The sequence below is a fragment of the Monodelphis domestica genome, chromosome 4, assembly GCF_027887165.1.
Source record: "Monodelphis domestica isolate mMonDom1 chromosome 4, mMonDom1.pri, whole genome shotgun sequence".
Taxonomy (NCBI): Eukaryota; Metazoa; Chordata; class Mammalia; order Didelphimorphia; family Didelphidae; genus Monodelphis; species Monodelphis domestica.
Window position 1 is genome coordinate 319,891,716 of NC_077230.1, and position 20,463 is coordinate 319,912,178.

Consider the following 20,463-nt stretch of genomic DNA (forward strand, 5'->3'; position numbering starts at 1 on the left):
CCCAAATGTGGGTGAAGGAGTTTTGAGCACTTAAGGTACTGAAAAATATACTGGGCTCAGGAAAACCTTTATTTTATGCTGTGGAAATTACACAAGATACAAAGGACTCATAAAAGCCTATAAACAGACACAGATAACTTTAAATATTCCATGGAATAGCTAGAAGGGAGCTAAACTTGGCCTAATAATTGGGAAAATCTTATAGCATTCAAGCAAGCAAGATTATGCATCCAATAGTACTATGTTGTGAGTTAGACTTCTCCTAAAAGGTAAACCTATTTTGGAATCCTATTCTGGGGAGACAGAATGGGACATCTGTTTTAACCCTGCAATCATGTTGCTCTCATCTATTTTTCCCAGGGCTAAGTAAGAATAATAATCATAGCAATTCCAATAATAAGGGGATGTTAATAAGGAAAGTCACTGGGGGGGGGGGGGTGGAGGGTTCAATGGGTGTTTCAATCCTTCCTGGGGGCTGCTTTGCAGTCCCTGGTTTCCATGTGTGACTGTGTCAAACAGTGTGGTCTTTGATGGCTCCCAGCAATTAGTCATTTCCAAAACAAAAGGAAAAAGAAGAAGTGAAATATGCTATGTTTTGCTTCAGATTCTATCAGTCCTTCCTCTGAAGGCAAATGGCATTTTTTTTTATCATGAATTTCTGGGATTGTCTTGAACTACTGTATTACTGAGAATAACTAGGTAATTCACAGTTAGAGCAGGGATTCTTAACCTGGAATCTTTTAACTTGTTTTTAAAAAATATTTTGAAAACTGTATTTTAATATAATTGATTTCCTCTATAATCCTTTGTTTTTTATTCCATACTTTTAAAACCATTATTCTGAAGAGGGATCCATAGACTACACTAAACTGCAAAAGTAGTACACAACCCTCACAAAAGGTAAAGACCTCTTTCCGTAGAGAATAGTTACAAAGAAAGGAGAACATTAGCAGTTGAGATAGCCAGAAGTTCACAGGAAACAAAATCTAAGAAAGGAGCCAGTAGTAAATCCCATGGCCTCTAACATTTCTAGATATACTATCTAACCTCTGGCTAACAAAAAGGAGATGCATTTTGCCTCCTACAAAGAGTTGGTTGAAGAATGAAATCTATGACCAGACCAAGGCCCTAAATAAGCATACATTTTATTTATTTGTTTTTTAAAACCCTTACCATCCATCTTAGAATCAATACCAAGTATCGGTTCTAAGGCAGAAGAGTGGTAGGGTCTAGGCAATAGGGATCAAGTGACTTGCCCAGAGTCACACAGCTAGGAAGTGTCTGAGGCCAGATTTGAACCCAGGACCTCCCATCTCTGGGCCTGGCTATCAATCCACTGAGCCACCCAGATGCCCCCTAAGCATACATTTTAAAGAAGAAATAGGATAATTAAAAAAGACTCTAGTAGCATGGCATATTAATTTAAATTAAAAGGATATTGTCATGTGAAGAAATTAATGAATTAGAAAGGAGAAACATGGAGAAGAGTATTTAGATTAAGGTCAATGGAGAGAGAAATAAATTATTGTGACATTAAAACTACCTACTGCCCAGACAGGAGAAGGAAAGAGGAGTTTAAGAAACAGATGCTTCTACATAACAAAAGTGGTGGTAGACTTCATGAAAGTGGTGTAGGACTCCAATTTTCCAGACATCAGTTGGAGCTTTTGATGGCAAATTCAGAGTAGCTGGTACCTTTTTGACTTGCCTCAGTGATAATTTAAACTTTAAAAAGGTGAAGGAATCAACAGTGTGAATTTTTTTTGGATCCCATTCTCATTGACGAGAAACTGAGTTGTTGGGTGGAAATTATGGGAACACTAGGAATAACTGATTATTCTAGAATTTGTGAATGACAAGAAGAAGAAATGTGAACATAATATGATAGACACCTAGAAATTTAGATAGCGAGTTTCAGATGATTCAGAAAAAAAAAAGAAGATCCCATGGGCTAAACAGCCCAAAGAGAAAGTCAGTCTAGGAGGAATGGCATATGCGCAATAATGAAATTATGAAAACACCAAGGATTCAAAATTCAAATAAGTAGGGAAAGTGGAAAATATATGAAGAAACTGATGCCAATACATTGAGAAATTACCAACTGACTTAGATTTGTTTTTAAATTTAAATTTAAATTTAAATAAAGAAGATGAAAGAAAGACTAGGTAATGGGATGAATATAACACATGGCAGCCCTATTTTCATAACATCAGAATGCTAAACTCAGAATGAGCTGAGACTAGCTACAGGGGTTAAGAACAAAAAGAAAGGATTTAAAAGTTATATTGGGGGGGAAGGGGGAAGGAGGCTCAAAGAAAGAATGAATCCTTTGCTTAGAGTAGATATGATAGTGATCACTGGCAAAGGGGAGAATAGAGAGCTGCTCATTTTTCATTTGCTTCTGTTTTCTCTGCCCCAGAAAATGACCTTTGACTAACAGGGAGTTAATACCCAAGATAAGGTGATTCTAAAGGACATTGATGAATTAAAGTCACTGGGCCCAGAAGACTTCTTCTTGAAAGAGATGGCAGACATGATTGCTAAGTCAGTGTTATAGATATTTGAAAGCCTGGAAATCAGAGGAGGTACCACAAGATTGGCTTTCTCTATAAAGCTAGATAGTACAGTATAGAGCCCCAGACCTGGAGTCGGGAAGTCCTGAGATCAAATCTGGCCTCAAATATTTACTAACTGTGTCTGGGCAAGTCCTTAACTTCTGTTTGCCTTAATCCTCTGGAGAAGCAAATGGCAAATCATTCCATTATCTTGGCCAAGAAAGGGAATTTCTTTATTTTAACTTAATCAAGTACTTTGGAGTACTCCACCCTTTTATCTCTATCAGTCAGGAACTTGTGAATTCTTTTGATAAGAGTTTATACCATCAGAGGATGGTAGGTGGATCCCACAGACACTGTCCCCTGGAAAGTGCTAGGCAATTTGGAAGCTGTGATTTGTTCCCATGAAGTGGAAGAGGGACAGGAAATGATGTGGGAAAAGGACTATAAAAGGCAAGGCATAGGAGAAGAGTCATTCATTGATTCCTTGGCCCTTCTATGACGAGAATTTCCTGGGTAAGGAGGATTTTGCATGATTCTGCACTGGAGGCTTTCTGGGTGGATGACTGGAACTGAAGGAAGAGGCTTATACTGGTGAGACCCATATTGAAGAGGTTATTGGATTTCCACGTGGAGATTGGAACCTGAGGAAGCTTTTGTCAGAGTTGAGCTGAATTTCTTTGAATTGGCAATTGTAGGGTATTTAGCTAGGAAATATTTTCTACTTCCCTCTTATATTTAACTCTTTTGTTATATTTATATTATATTAAATTATTAAGAGATTACTAACAGATTTTTTTTTTCTTACTTAAGAAGTTATCACTATAGATCCATTCCAAGAGAGAAAAGTGGTAAAGGATAGAAAATTGAAGTCAAGTGACTTGCCCAGAGTCACACAGCCAGAAAGTATCTTAGGTCATATTTGAACCCAGGACCTCCTGTCTCCAGACATGGCTTTCTATCCACTAAGCTATCTAGCTTCCCCTCTGACATTATTCTTAAAGTATCCTGCCACACTTTTATAATCATCCTGTTGCTTCCCTTTGCTTCTGTATATATCTTTTTAATATCAAAGTCATTTGATAGATTCCCTGTCCATCTACACCAATATCTTCAAATAGCTCTCCTCCCTCTTTTCTTCCTCCTAGAATTGTCTTTGTGTTCTTAATTTCATTCCTGAGAATTTCTTAGTTTTGAGGGCTGACTTGTATAGCTGGAATTCTATTTATTCTTCCTCTAAACCCATTGAAAACTATTTTCCCAAATGCTAGGGTGAATATCAGACCACACTTTGTACTCTATCAAAAATCTGAGGGAAGTTGTCATTTATTTTTAAAAGTCCTTATCTTCTGTCTTAGAATCAATCTATAAGTTCTAATTCCCAGGCAGAAGAGTAGCAAGGATGAGGCAGTCAGGGTTAAGTGACTTGCCCAGGGTCACACAGCTAGGAAATATCTAGAAGATGTAACTTGTTTAGTATAGCTCCAAATCACATTAACTTTTTGGACTGCTTTTTCATACTATTACTTCTTTTTGAAATTGCAGTGAGAAAACTCAGGAATTTTTCAAATTTGAAATTGACTCTTCCCAACTCCAGACCTGGCTGTCATCCACTGAGCCACTTACCTGCCTTGGAAGTGGTCATTTCGGCCTATAATTCTTTTATTATCTGTTTAGTGTGGTTGGTATGGAGAATAGACATTCCCTTTATAGGTTTATCTTTGTTTTGGAACAAGAAATTATCATTAAGATTAATAAAAAAAATAATTCTTAGCTATTGTGCTTTGGATAAAGAGAGAAAGAACTCTTTAGCAGAGCTTGTGCTAATGGAAGTTCCTAATCTCCACTGAATCCTGCCAGGCTTCTCAAATCTGTTTCCTGAGTTCCCAGTCTTTTCCTTTTTGTCCAAGTAAGCAGTTTACACTTGCTTCTATCTCTGCCTTTGATTTCTCTTTCCCTGATTGTTCTCCATCATTCTAGTCCTCTTCTGGTTCCTAAGTGTTCTCATTGCACATGTCATTCTGTGAGCATATCCCCGTAATGTGTACAGTGTTTACCTGAATTCAGGTTAACTGACCTGATATGACAATCACTGACCCTCCCCCTTCTCTGTCCCAGTTTTATTCTTTCCCCACCTCTGCCTTTTATTTTTTTATTTATTTCGTCAATTTCAAACATTATTTCTTGGGTACAAAAATCATAATTCTATTCCTCCTTCCCCTCCCCCCTCCCTTCCCATAGCTGACGCACAATTCCACTGGGTATTACTTGTGTCCTTGATCGGAACCTATTTCCATGCTGTTGATGTTTGCACTAGAAGGTTCATTTAGAGTCTATATCCCCAATCATATCCCCATCGACCCATGTAATCAAGCAGTTGTTTTTCTTCAATGTTTCAACTCCCACAGTGTTTCCTCTAAAAGTTGATAGTGGTTTTTCTCATAGATTCCTCCAAGTTGTTCAGGATCACTGCATTGCCACTAATGGAGAAGTCCATTACATTTGATTGTACCACAGTGTAACAGTCTCTGTGTACAATGTTGTCCTGGTTCTGCTCCTTTCACTCTGCATCAAGTCCTGGAGGTTGTTCCAGTTCACATGGAATTCCTCCAGCTTATTATTCCTTTGAGCACAACACTATTCCATCACATACACTATAATTTGTTCAGCCATTCCCCAACTGAAGGGCATCCCCTTATTTTCCAAATTTTTGCCACCACAAAGAGTGCAGCTATGAATATTCTTGTACATGTATTTTTCCTTATTATCTCTTTGGGGTACAAACCAGCAGTGCTATGGCTGGATCAAAGGGCAAACAGTCTTTTAGTGCCCTTTGGGCATAGTTCCAAATTGCCCTCCAGAATGGTTGGATCAATTCACAACTCCACCAGCAATGAATTAATGTCCCGACTTTGCCACATCCCCTCCAGCATTCATTATTTTCCATTGCTGTCATGTTAGCCAATCTGCTAGGTGTGAGGTGATACCTCAGAGTTGTTTTGATTTGCATCTCTCTGATTATAAGAGATTTAGAACACTTTTTCATGTGCTTATTAATAGTTTTGATTTCTTTGGCTGAAAACTGCCTGTTCATGTCCCTTGCCCATTTATCAATTGGAGAATGGCTTTTTTTTTTGTACAATTGATTTAGCTCTTTGTAAATTTGAGTAATTAGACCTTTGTCATAGGTTTTTGTTATATTGTTTCTCAATTTGTTACTTCCCTTCTAATTTTGTTTACATTGGTTTTGTTTGTATAAACCCTTTTTAATTTGAAATAATCAAAATTATTTATTTTACATTTTGTGACTTTTCTAACTCTTGCTTGGTTTTAAAATCTTTCCCTTCCCAAAGGTCTGACATGTATACTATTCTGTGTTCACCTAACTTACTTAGAGTTTTCTTCTTTACGTTCAAGTCATTCACCCATTCTAAGTTTATCTTGGTGTAGGGTGTGAGATGTTGATCCAAACCTAATTTCTCCCAAACTGTATTTAAATTTTCCCAACAATTTTTATCAACTACTGAATTTTTGTCCCAAAAGCTGGGATCTTTGGGCTTGTCATAGACTGTCTTGCTGAGTTCACTTACCCCAAGTCTATTCCACTGATCCTCCTTTCTGTCTCTTAGCCAGTACCAAATTGTTTTGATGACCGCTGCTTTATAATATAGTCTGAGGTCTGGGACTGCAAGACCCCCTTCCTTCACATTTTTTTTCATGATTTCCCTGGATATCCTTGATCTTTTGTTCTTCCAAATGAACTCTGTTATGGTTTTTTCTATTTCAGTAAAAAAGTTTTTTGGTAGTTTGACGGGTATGGCACTAAATAAGCAAATAAGTTTGGGTAGGATGGTCATTTTTATTATGTTAGCTCATCCTACCCATGAGCAGTTAATGTTTTTCCAATTGTTTAGATCTAGCTTTAATTGTGTGGAAAGTGTTTTGTAGTTGTGTTCATATAGTTCCTGTGTTTGTCTTGGCAGATAGATTCCCAAGTATTTTATATTGTCTAGGGTGATTTTAAATGGAATTTCTCTTTCTAATTCTTGCTGCTGAACTGGGATGGAGATATATAGAAATGCTGATGACTTATTTGGGTTTATTTTGTATCCTGCAACTTTGCTAAAGTTGTTGATTATTTCAACTAGCTTTTTGGTTGATTCTCTAGGATTCTTTAAGTAGACCATCTTATCATCTGCAGAGAGTGATAGCTTGGTCTTCTCATTGCCAATTGTTTCTAGTACAGTGTTAAATATTAGAGGTGATAATGGGCATCCTTGTTTCACTCCTGATCTTATTAGGAATGCATCTAGTTTATCCCCATTGCAGATGATGTTGTCTGATTGTTTTAGATATATTCTGCTTATTATTTTTAGGAAAGACCTTTCTATTCCTATACTTTCTAGTGTTTTCAATAGTAATGAGTGTTGTATTTTGTCAAAGACTTTTTCTGCATCTAATGAAATAATCATGTGATTTTTGTTGATTTGTTTGTTGATATGGTCAATTATGTGCATGGTTTTCCCAATATTGAACCATCCTTGCATTCCTGGTATAAATCCCACCAGATCATAGTGAATAACCCTTGTGATGACTTGCTTGAGTCTTGCTAGTATCCTATTTAAAATTTTTGTATCTATGTTCATTAAGGAGATTGGTCTATAGTTTTCTTTCTCTGTTTTCAACCTGCCTGGATTTGGAATCAGTACCATATTTGGTAGAACTGCCTCTTTGCTTATTATGTCAAATAGTTTGTATAATATTGGGATTAGCTGTTCTTTGAATGTTTGATAGAATTCATTTGTGAATCCACCAGGCTTTGGGGATTTTTTCTTAGGGAGCTCTTTGATGACTTGTTCAATTTCTTTTTCTGATATGGGATTATTTAAGAATTCTATTTCTTCTGTTAATCTAGGCAGTTTGTACTTTTGTAAATATTCATCCATATCATATTAGCATATTTATTGTCATATAATTGGGCAAAATTGTTTTTAATGATTGCTTTCATTTCCTCTTCATTGGAGGTGAGATCTCCCATTTCATATATGATACTGTTAATTTGGTTTTCTTCTTTCCTTTTTTATTTAGATTGACCAGTACTTTGTCTATTTTGTTTGTTTTTTCAAAATACCAGCTTCTAGTCTTATTTATTAGTTCAATAGTTCTTTCCCTTTCAATTTTATTGATTTCTCCCTTAATTTTTAGGATCTCTAATTTAGTTTTCTTCTGGGGATTTTTAATTTGTTCACTTTCAAGTTTTTTGATTTGCATGTCTAATTCCTTGACCTCTACCCTCCCTAATTTGTTAATATATGAATTCAAGGATATAAAATTTCCCCTGAGTACTGCTTTGGCTACATCCCATAGAGTTTGAAAGGATATCTCATCATTGTCATTTTCTTCTATGAAATTATTATTTCTGTGATTTGTTCTCTAACCAATTTTGGAGAATCATATTATTTAATTTCCAAAAAATTTTGATTTGACTCTCCATGTACCCTATAATATTTTTTGGGAAAGGAAATGGGATTGGAAAACAGGGGAATAAATGGGAGGTTTGTCAGTCTTGTTTCCTTTCCACAACCCCTACTGATCTTTATTTTTATTATATTATCATCTGAAAAGATTGCATTTATTATTTCTGCTTTTTTGCATTTGCTTGCCATGTTTTTATGACCTAGTACATGGGCAATCTTTGTGAATGTATCATGTGCTACTGAAAAGAAGGTGTATTCCTTTTTTTCCCTATTTAATTTTCTCCATATGCCTATTAGCTCTAATTATTCTAAGATCTCATTCACATCTTTTACCTCTTTCTTATTCATTTTTTTAGTTGATTTATCTAAATTTGATAGTGGTAGGTTCAGGTCTCCCACTAGTATAGTTTTACTATCTATTTCCTCCTTCCACTAGTTTCTCCTTTAGAAATGTGGATGCTATACCATTTGGTGCATACATGTTGATTACTGATATTTCCTCATTGTCTATACTGCCTTTTATCAGGATGTAATTACTTTCCCTATCCCTTTTAATCAGATCTATTTTTACTTTGGCTTTGTCAGATATGGTTGCAAATCCTGCCTTCTTTCTATCAGTTGAGGCCCAATAGGTTTTGCTCCAACCTTTAATTCTAACCTTGTGAATGTCTACCTGCCTCAGGTGTGTTTCTTGTAGACAACATATGGTAGGATTTTGGATTCTAATCCACTCTCCTATTTGTTTTCATTTTATGGGTGAGTTCATCCCATTCACGTTCAAAGTTATGATTGTCACGTGTATTCCCCAGCATTTTGATATCCTTTCTTCTGTCCTTTCTTCTTTTGCTATATCCTTTTAAATCAGTGGTTTACTTTTTTTTTTTTAAACCCTTACCTTCTGTCTTGGAGTCAATACTGTGTATTGGCTCCAAGGCAGAAGAGTGGTAAGGGCTAGGCAATGGGGGTCAAGTGACTTTCCCAGGGTCACACAGCTGGGAGGTGTCTGAGGCCAGATTTGAACCTAGGACCTCCCGTCTCTAGGGCTAGCTCTCAATCCACTGAGCTACCCAGCTGCCCCCCCAGTGGTTTACTTTTAATCAATCCCCCTAATCCCCTCCCTTAATATGCTTCCCTTTCTGGCCCCACCCTTTTTATTCCCTTCTTTTTTTAAATGTCTGTTAAGTTCCCTCTCCCCTCTCTTTCCCTCCCTTTTTGTACTACCTTTCCCCCTACCCCACTTAGTTTTCCCTTCTCAGTTTCCCTGTAGAATAAGATAGATTTCAAGACCCCAATGGATCTAGATGCTCTTCCCTCTCAGAATTGATTTCACTGAGAGTAAGGTTTAAGTATTACCTATTAGCACTCTCTTCCTCCCCTTCTTATGAGAGTATTCTTCCCCTCCCCTTCCCATGCGTATCTTTGTGTAATAAAGATTATCCTATTTATTTTATTTCTTCAAGTATCTCTTGGTGCCATCTTTGATTCCCCCACTCCCTTTTTTTTTGCATATCATCTTATAGCACTTATTACCCCAATCTCTTCCTGTGAATGATTCTTCTAATTACTATAATAGTGAATATAATTTTTGAGAGTTACAAATAACATTTTCCCCATATAGTAATATATATAATTTGATATAATTGTAGCCCTTAAAGAAGAATGTTTGAATAAAAAACATTTTTCCCTTTTTCCCTTTCTTTTTTATTTACCTTTTCATGTTTCTCTTGATCTTTGTGTTTGGATATCAAACTTTCCACTTAGTTCTGGTCTTTTCTTTACAAATACTTGAAAATCTTCTATTTTGTTGAATTCCCATACTTTCCCCTAGAAGTATATAGTCAGTTTTGATGGATAGGTGATCCTTGGTTGAAGACCCAATTCTCTTGCCTTTCTGAATATCATGTTCCAAGCCTTGTGGTCCTTTTGTGTGGAAGCTGCCAGGTCTTGTGTGATCCTGATTGGTGCTCCTTGGTATCTGACTTGTCTCTTTTTGGTAGAATTTTCTCCTTAACTTGAAAGCTCTTGAATTTGACAATTACATTCCTGAGAGTTGTCTTTTGAGGATATAGTGCAGAGGATGTTCTATGAATTCTTTTCATTGTCTATTTTCCCCCTTGTTCAAGAACATCAGGGCAGTTTTCTTGGATGACCTCTTGTAGTATGGTGTCAAGATTTCTGTTTATTTCTGGCTTTTCAGGTAGACCAATGATTCTCAAATTGTCTCTCCTTGCTCTGTTTTCCTGATCTGTCATCTTCTCAGTGAGATATTTTATGTTTTCTTCTATTTTGTCAGTCTTTTGACTTTGCTTTATTAATTCTTCCTGTTTTGCAAGATCATTATCTTCCAGTTGCCTAATTCTGGATTTTACAGACTTTGGTCTATCCTGCTTTTTGTGGTTTCCAGCTGTTTCTCCAATTGGGAGTTCTTGTCCTTTAAACTGTTATTTTCTCTTTGAAATATTTCCCACTTTTCTTGTCAGAAGGCTTCCATCTTTTTGATAAGCTCCAATTTAAATTCTTCAAGAGCTTGTGGACAATTTCCATTTTTTGGAAGGTTTTGGTGCATTTATTTGAATTTCCTCCTCTATTTCCTCTGTAGCCTGGGCTTTTCCTCTGCAAAAATTTTCCAGGGTCAATCCCCTCTTCTTGTTTTTCTTGGAGGGAGATTGTTGCTTCTGGACACAATTTGCCATCACTGTGGAGGTTTTACCTTCCCTTTTTAGTCAGAAATCTGAGTGAGATGTGCAGGCTCTCTGTGTATGGCGTTAAGGAGCAAGTATTTTGCCTGAGGCAAGCTCTCGAATCTCTGCAGCTTCTGCTGTTTGCTGCCCTTCTCTGTGCTATCTTCCCACGGGTGCCCGTGGTCTGTGTTCTTTAGCCTGCTGCAGTTTCAGGTGTAGCTGCTCTCAGGGGTAAGCCTTTGGTGGTCTTAGTCAGCTCCCAAGGACCTTGATGTGCCCCTTTACTCACTTTAAAAGTGCCCTTTGCTCACTTGCTGATTCTGGCTTGCGCTGGCTCTGACTCTGGCTCTATAGGTGGAGTCGGGGAGGGTAAATCAGCTCGCATTTTGCTGGGAGCTTTTTTATCCCCTTATAGTGTGGAAATGCCCAAATCTCACATACCTTTGATGTTGCACCCTATTATAGAGTCCCTTCATTCTTATGAATTAGTTTTTGTTTTTTTTTTTGTTTTTTTGGACTTTTGAGGTAGTCTATATTGGTTAGTGCTGAGGAGAAGACGAGTCTTACATCTAGATTGCTGCCATGTTTACCCGGAAGTCCCCTCACCTCTCTCTGCCTTTTAGAATCCTTAGTTTAATTTAAGGCTCAGCTCAAGTTCTTTCAGGACTTTCTTTCCTCATCCCCATAATTATATTCTTTTCTTCTCCAAATTAAACTATGTTTATTCATGTGTTTAAGTGTTGAATCTTCCCACTAGACTAGCCACAGTAACTCCCTACTCTTCAGAGACTTGTTTTGATTTTTTCTTCTCTGTGACTAGCACATAGAAGGTGTCTAATAAGTATTTCCTAAATTTAATTGGAAATACTCAAGTGGAGCTTGAATGACCACTTGTCAGGGATACTGAAAAATCAATAAACAAACATTTATTAAGCTCCTAAGGCAGGTAGGTGACATAATGGATAGAGTGCCAGGCCTGTAGTCAAGAAAACTCCTCTTCATGAATTCAAATTGGGTTTCAGACTCTCACAAGCTATGTGACTCTGGACAAGTCACTTAATAACCCTCTTTGCCTCAGTTTCCTCATCTGTAAAATAAGCTGGAGAAAGAAATGGCAAACTATTCCAACATTTTTGCTAAGAAAACCTCTAGTGGGGTCATGAACAGTAATGACCAAAAAATGACCACCCAACAACATTAAGTATCTATTAAATGTCAGGCACCTGAGCTCGGTACAGGGGATAAAAATATGGAGAATGAAACAATTCCTATCCTTAAGGGGCTCATGTTCTAACCTGAGAAACATCAAGTACATATATCAATGCATAGAGAATAAGAAGGTGAATAAATGCAAGGTAGTGAGATTAGGCACTAGTAGTTGGGAATCAAAAAAGACTTCACAAAGAAGGTGGTGCTAGAGCACTGCCTTAAAGGATGAGAGGGGGAGTTTGTGAGGAAGAGGGGACAGCGGGGTGGCTCAGGCCCATAGATGGAAGATCCTGGGTTCAAATGTGGCCTCAGACACTTCCCAGTTGTGTGAACCTGGGCAGGTCACTTGACCCCCATTGCCCATCCCTAACTGCTCTTCTACCTTGGAACCAATATATAGTATTGATTCTAAGCCAGAAGGTAAGGGGGTGGAGGAGAAGAAAGAGTACATTCTAGGTATGAGGGTCAACAGTGCTAATACATGGAGATGGAAGATGGAACGTATAATGTATAATGGATATAGAAAAAGACCATTTGCCAGGATTACATTCAGCATGATCTGGTGGGATGAGGTTAGAAAGATAGCTTAGGGACCAAGTTGTAGGGACTTTAAAGGCTAAGTATAAAAGTTGATATTTTATTTCAGAGGCAAGAGGATACCACTGCATCTATTGAGTTAAAGAGTGACAGAGCTTTATCTGAAAAATGTATGCATGCTTCTAGGTTGTACTAGATAACTTATGAGGGCATTTCCAATTTTGAGATTCTGTGATCCCATGAAAAGAAAGATTAAATATTTCGGTGGGTCTTGAACATAGTTGAAAAAACAAACTCAGATGGGCCTGATATACAGCAGAGGGAAAAAGCAATGACAAAATGGTTTGTCATGATATAAATGTCAGTATTAAAATTAATATCCTAGGGATTAGCCTTAAAATTTCATCATTCTATTCATCAACATTCATCAACAGATATGATGTTAGAGGAATCTTTAAAAGTAGTTTAATTTAACCCCATATGGGCATACAGTAATCCCTTCTATAATGTTCTCATCAGGCGATCACCTGTACAAATACTTTTAGTTACAGAAAGTTCACAATTTCATGAGGTCATCCATGCCATTGTTGAATAGATCTGATTGTTGGGAAGTTGCTCCTTTTTTTGAGCTGAAATGTATCTTCCCTGTGGCTTTTACCCAGTGGTCCTAGTTTTGTACTCTAGAGCCAAACACATCTACATCTACTTTTACAAAACAGCCCATCATGTCTTCCCTTAGTCTTCTCTTTATTTAACTAATATCCTATTTATTTAACCATTCCTTTCATAACATAGGTTTCTTTCCTGGAAATTACAGAAATTGAAAACTAGACAGAGTATTTCAGATGTGAACTGATTAGAAGATAATGTGGAATTATTCCTCTGGTAATTGGGATATTTATGCCCCCAACCTAGACTTGTGTTAGTTTTCTTAGCAGTCATATCACACTAATTATAAGTAATGATTGAGTTTTGTTGTCTGGATATTTTCATTCCTTTTAAAATTTATTATCATTAATATCCTCTTTGGTTACCAGGCTTCAGAAGAAGTGTCTAAGTCACTGCAAGCAATGAAAGAAATTTTGTGTGGTACAAATGACAAGGAACCACCCACAGAAGCTGTGGCCCAGTTAGCCCAAGAATTGTATACTAGTGGTCTGCTTGTAACCCTGATAGCTGACCTGCAGCTGATTGACTTTGAGGTAAGCTGTCTTGTCTGTCTCAGTGGGTCGCTTGAGTCATTTGGTTTGAATCAGTTAATCCTCTGTGATTTTTCTAAATCATTCATTTTGTTCAATTCAACAAATTAAGAATTTGGGGAGAACTCTCTCAAATTTCCTGTACTTTTTTACATAGTCACGTTATCCTTAAGTATTATGCACGGTTTACTAATAAGTTGTAAGCAGTAATATTGGACTGAGTTCAGTGTTAGGAATTTAAAAGGCATGCCTGGACCAAAATTAAAAAACAAACAAAAAAAACAGCTATGGAAATAGGAAGTTATATTGTTACTTGGCAAGCTCCTAAACTATAGTAAATGCAGACACTGTACTACCTGTCACATACTTCACTTACCTCCCTCTGTCTCATGAATAAATGCATTGTAGTGTAGTGAGAAAATACTAGTGTTCGAGACAGGAATCTTGGTTTATTTTCCTGGTTCAAACATTAGCTTACTTTTAAGACTGTGTGGATTTGTCACAAGTAAATCTCAGTTAACTCTCAGAAATGGAGAGAGATGCTAAGCAGATTTTATTAGTAAGTTCTCAGCAGATGGTTTTATCTCTTACCTAATAATCAGCTGCCCAGAACACTCAAGCACTGAATCATAGCAAAGAGCCAACTGGACCACATAACAGAGTTAAGCCTTTAAGTGTTAGACTTTTATGGTTTTTTTAATCTTCATTTTCCATGCATTTGCCTTGCTTCCTAAGTAGAGTATACGGAAGATAATTTAGCCATTATTGGCTCATCATTATGAATACCCTTTATTGTGATATGATGATATAGTAGAGATGAGAAGTTAGCACAAGTAATACTTTATTTAAGAGTGAATTCAATTTACATAAATAGCTTTTATAATGCTCAGCCAGATTCTCCTAAGATATCAACCCGTGATCGAACAGGCAAGCAGCATTCAAATTAATGTCAGTAAATCTGCTTCTTGATATGGCTGCCCCTTCAAAGCCCCTTTCTGGAATCATCAAACTACTGTATGTCATTTGAAATATGATTTCAAGATGACTGCTAATAACAGGAGAATCTGGAAAGGCTTCATGTAGGAGATAGTACCTGATCTGTGTCATAAAAGAAGCCAGGGATTCCAAGAGGTGAAAGTGAAGAGAGTATATTCTAGACATGGGCAAAGGTACAGATGTGGGACAAACATTATATGTGGAGAACTACCAACAGGAAAGTTTATTTGAAAACAAGAGTCCAAGAAATGGAATGATGAAATGACTGGACAAGTAGATGGGAGCCAGGTTTTGGAGGACCTTGAATGCCATTTGACATTTTTGTCTTTATTCTAGAAGCAATAGGGAACCTTTGAAGATATGTGAGTAAGGGAGTTCCATCAATGGTGGTCAGATCTGTGTTTTAGGATTATCACTTTCTCATCTTTATGGAGGATGAATTGGGGAGGGGAGAGAATAAAGTATATTATAGTATTGGATCATGTTTTTTATCCTTCAACTATTGTAATCACTTTTACATATCATTTCATGTGATTACTATTTTGCCAATTAGTTGATTTTTAAACACTTTTGAAATCCTTGTATGGTATAAATTATTTATTTATAGTTGATTAAACATGATGGTTTTGGTCTATTGTCAACTATTAAATTGCTATTTGCCCTTTTTTTGTAGCAGACTTTTTTCCCCTTTTCATAGAGGGAGGTTCTCCCCATCTTCAAATGTTTATCAGTGATAATTAACATTCATTTTTTAAAAGTTTTGAGTTCCAAATTCTCTCCTTCCTTTCTACGCTCACACCCTTCACTCTCTCCCTGAGAGATAAGCAATCTGATCTAGGTTTTACATGTGCAATCATGTAAAGTGTTTCTCCATAGTAGTCATTTTGTCGAAGAGATCTCAAACAAAAAGAAGAAGAAAGTGAAGCATTGTATGTTTCAGTTGCATTCAGACTACATCAATTCTTTCTTGGAGGACAAATGGCATTTCTCATCATGCATCTCTGGGATGTTCTTGGTTCATTGCTCTGCTGAGAGTAACTAGGCTATTCAAATTCATTTTGTCAAAAAACGATTCTGTCAATGTGTACAATGTTCTTCTGGTTCTGCTCACTTCACTGTACATCAGCTAATATAAGTCTTTCCAGATTTTTCCAAAATCATCCTGCTTATCATTTCTTATAGCACAATAAGATTCCATCCCAATCATAAATTTAAGATCATACCAGTCATGACTCCAAAAAGTGATGATGAATCATATTTCTCACCTCTTGGCAAATGGACCAGAAGATAAGAAAAATATATGCATGGATTTGTTTTGCTTTATTTTACTTTTGGAGGTAGGGAAAGTGGGGGTAGTAAGAGTTGTAGAATAGTAGGGGGATAGTGATTTTGAGAGAGAAAGAAAAAGAGACACACACATAAAAAAGATTGTCAGTGAAATATTTTTAAAAATACAGTAGAGGTGGAATCAAGATGGCTGTTTAGAGACAGCAAAAGTTCAGACCTCCACAAACCCTTCCTCACCAAATTAAAAATGCAATGGTTTGAGGGGACTGCAAATCAAATCTAAAAACAGGACAGAGCTAGTGTGAATATTAAAAATTCTCAGACCCTACTTCAGAACACTTGGTTAAGACCATTCCCCATTTTAAACAATGAAGGGACTTAGATCAGGAATGTGAGACCTCTACTTCAGCCATACTTAAGCATGCCTTAGGGGAAGATAAAGTTGTAAACTCCTTGCTGAACAATGAAAAGTACTTAACCCAAAAGTACTTAAGGCAAAAGCCCTTAAGTTGTGCCTATTTTTAGATCTAATACAAAAGGGTGCTAAGTACCTATAAAGGTCAAGCAACTTGTAAACTTGCAAGTGGCAAAGAGGTGAGAACTCACTCAGAAGTTTTAGTCTACCCAGAGAAGTTGAGAACTAAAGAAGGTGTGAATTAAGAATGGTCTGTCCTGTGGAAAAACATCTACTGTGATTGGTAGATGTGAGAACTTAAGGGAGGTGACAGGAGAAAATTCTCTTTAAAAGGAGCTCAAAAGAGGTCTCTGGAGATTCCGCTTGCCAAAGATGAATTGGAGAGAGGCAGCTTGCCAGAGCTGCCTTGAAGGGCTTAGTGGCTGGCTGAAAATTCAGTTTGCAAAAGCTGAATTGGAGCTCGGACTAGTTGGAATAGCTGGGTCTCTCTGAACATTAGAATCTTGCTTGGGACAAATCTTGTGGTGAGTGGATAAAAGACTGACTGATCTCTCTTAGGGCTTGGGCCGAGGCTGGCCTAGGCTGGCCTGGACTGGCCTACCCCTTTTCTCATTATTTCCTCTTACTCTCTCTCTCCCTTTCATTAATTCCTTAATTTGTATTAATTAAATGGTATGTTTACACTTTTGGTGATTAGATCTAAAAATGGACAGATCTCCCCACTCAACTATAAGGAGGGTGTTTACACTTTTGGTTATTAAATATAAAAATGGGTAGGAGTTACAATTTAATCTTCACAATCAGGAGAGAGTTAATTTCATTTTCACATTCAGGGAAGAATTAAATTTAATCTTCACAAAGTTAATATACTCTTTGAAAACAGGCTGTAAATTATAGAGATTTATTGCCCTATTCTATTCTTTGTATAGGAAAATATTCAGAATAAGAAAGAAAATTTAAAAGTTAGTAAATGTCAACTACCATGCTTGTTCCCTCACTTCCTTCAAGGCTGAACTCTAGTGTAATGTTTTACATGAAAGCATCCTTAACCCACCAGATTCTAGAATACTCCCCCAAACTATTTTGTGTCTATTTCAGATTTACTCATACATGTATACATTTGTCTCCCTGCTCTAACATTTCATTTTTGTCTTTGTATTCCCAGTGCCTGGCTAATATCTGATGCCTTGTGGGTGCTTAATAGATGTTTGTTGATTAATTTTGTAAATTAGTTGTTTTTAATTGTCAAACATTCTTTCTCCCTCAACATTCCCTTTCTCTTCATTTTACTACCAGATTTCTATAGTGATCTATACTTAATTCCTCCATTTCTTCATCATCTTCTCATGGATTGCATTCTGGTTTTAGTCCCTAACTTTATGTTAAAAACAGTTTTCTTTGAGGTTCCCAGTGACTTCCACATTGCTAAATTCAATAGCCCTTTTTTTCTGTCCTCATACTTGACTTCTCCCTGGTATTTGACAAGATGCATCCATCCCTTCTTCTTAATACCCTTCTTTTCTTAGCTTTAGTAATATTGCCCTTCATTGTTTCCCCTTAATTACTCTTTTTTTCACTGTCTCTCTCCTCAGTGCCTCATTTTTCTTGCTCTTATAAATGTGTGTCCCCAAGGTTCTGACCTTAGTCCTCTTCATTCTATGTACTCTTCAGTTGGACACTTGTATACGTCTCCCCTGTGCAGATAATCCCATGTTTATATCTCTACCCTCAACATTTCTTTAGATCCCATCTACTTGCCTGATATTTTCCAACTGGATAGTCTATTAGCACATCAAACTTACCTTTCTAAAATTAAACTTCTTTCTAAGACAATCTTCCCTCATATTTTGCATTTATTATTAATGACATTGCTGTCTTCCCAGTTAGCCAAGATTTTAACTTTAGAATCATTTTGACTTTCTATCCCATCAATACTTCTCATTTTTGTGCACCTTTCCATTTTTGTAGAACCCATATCTGGATCTCATCTTTTTTTACCCATGCTACTTAATATAGGTTCTTAACTGGTAATTTTTCTCATTGCCAGTTCCCTCTATCCAATATATCCTTTAAATCATTGTCTGGGTCATCATTCTTATGTTCTGCTCTAATCATGACCTATTACTCTCTATTCAAAAACTCTCAGTACCTTCTCATTTTTTTTAAATAGAGTATGTTGATATATTTTGTTTATATGTCATTTAAGCTTACTTCACCCTGAATTCCTTCCTCTAACCCCTCCCAGAGAGCCATCCTTTATTACAAAGAATTTTTTTTGAAAGCAGGAAGAAGAGAAAATAATTGACCAATATCAATCAACATACTGGAAAAAAATCTGATGCACTATGAAATGTTTCCCATAGAGTTATTTAAATTTGCGGAGTTAGGGCTTGGGAAAGAAGAAATGTCTTCTCAACTGTTCTTTTCTGGAGCCAAGTTTACTGTTTATAATTTCACCAGAACATTCCATTTTGATTATTATGTGGTTATGATGTTCTTTCTATATATATTGCTGCAATCATTGTATACCTTATCTTCCTAACTGCTTATTTCTCTTTTCATCATATCATTCTTTCCTCTATGTTCATCATATTTGTTATTTCTTATAGCACAATGATATTCCATTAACTCATATCATAATGTGTTTATCCCTTACCTAATTAATGGGCATCTACTTTGTTTCTGATTCTTTGCAATGGCAAGCAGTGTTGCTTTAAGTATTTTGATAAATATGGAAATCTTTTTCATCAATGACCTCCTTGGTGTATATGGCGATCAGTGAAATCTTTCAGAGAGGTTAGACATTTCAGTTGTTTCATTTGCTTAATTCCAAGTTGCTTCTGAGGATAGTTATTCCCATTCATGGCTCCACCAACTATTCATTAATGTCTTTCTAAAGTCTCCCCACTTTAGTTATTATTGGTCTTTTATGATCTTTTTCAGTTTGCTGTGTGTAAAGTAAAACCTTAGGTTATTTTCCTTTGCATTTCTCCTATTACTAGTGATTTGAAGCATTTTTCCATATGATTATCAATAGTTTGAAACATCTTCTTTTAAGAAAAGTTTATATACTAGGCCACTTATCTAGTAATGAATGGTTTTTGACTTCATATATTTCTGTTATATATCTTATATATCAGACCCTTATCAAAAATATTTGATGCAGAGGAATTTTTTCCCAATTGATTTTACAATTCCATCTTATCCCAGATGTATTGATCAAAAAGCAAATAGCATTATGAATTTAGAGTTGCAAGGGACCTTAAAGAACACGTATCCATCATTTTACAGCTAAGTTATTTATGGCCTAAAGAGATTAAGTGACTTCCTCAGGGCTAAATGGTAGTAAATGAAATAGGATATGAAACTGAGTGATATGACTCTATAGCTAGTATTCTTTCCATTGTATTTGAAACTAATTATTTTAGCTTTGAGATTGCCTCTATCCTTTATTTAGTTAGAAACATTCTTTTTCAATTATATTAAACTGGTGAATAGTTAAGTAAGAAAGATTTGGAGCCATGAAGTGGGAACTCATGAGACAGAAAGACAGACAGGGTGAGTCTGAATTTGGCATATGCTTCTATCTTGTAGACTGTAAGGTAGAGGGGATATGAACCCAGTATAAAAATTCCTATATTTAAAAAAACACCAGGAATCACTCAATCTGGTGATCAAAACTATTTGGCATTAATTTTTAAAATTATAAAGAATGTATAAAACTAGTATGATAGGATCATTGAAATCTTTTGAGGATAATTTTCAGCAGACCCTACGTTTTCTATCTTTTCCTTTTGACCTGCAGTTCTGTGATTGTTTCTGTGCAACACTGCAGAAGCTGTTAGATTAGAAAGCAGTCTGATATAAATGAATGAAGATCTGGGTTTTCATTCTGTTTCTGCCACTAGCTATCTATATGATCTGGAATCACTTTTCCAAGTCTCAGTTTCTTGACCTGTAACATGAAAGGATTGGCCTCAATCTTTTAAGGTCTCTTTTAACTTTAGATTTATAATCTTGGCTCAGTGACACATTTTACTTACTGATAGAAGCACTTATTTTTTTTAAACCCTTACCTTCTGTCTTAGAATCAATACTAAATATTGA

General features: G+C 36.3%; 1 protein-coding gene across 5 annotated transcripts in view; it reads left to right on the forward strand.

The window, feature by feature from the left end:
• The window catches only part of CAB39L (calcium binding protein 39 like), a 159,973-nt gene that overhangs the window by 95,649 nt on the left and 43,861 nt on the right, over window positions 1-20,463 (forward strand). For all 5 annotated transcript variants that reach the window (XM_001368658.5, XM_007495410.3, XM_007495411.3 and 2 more), the window contains one exon: window positions 13,497-13,661. In XM_001368658.5, coding sequence (XP_001368695.1) covers window positions 13,497-13,661 — 165 coding nt within the window. The remainder of the gene's footprint in view (window positions 1-13,496; window positions 13,662-20,463) is intronic.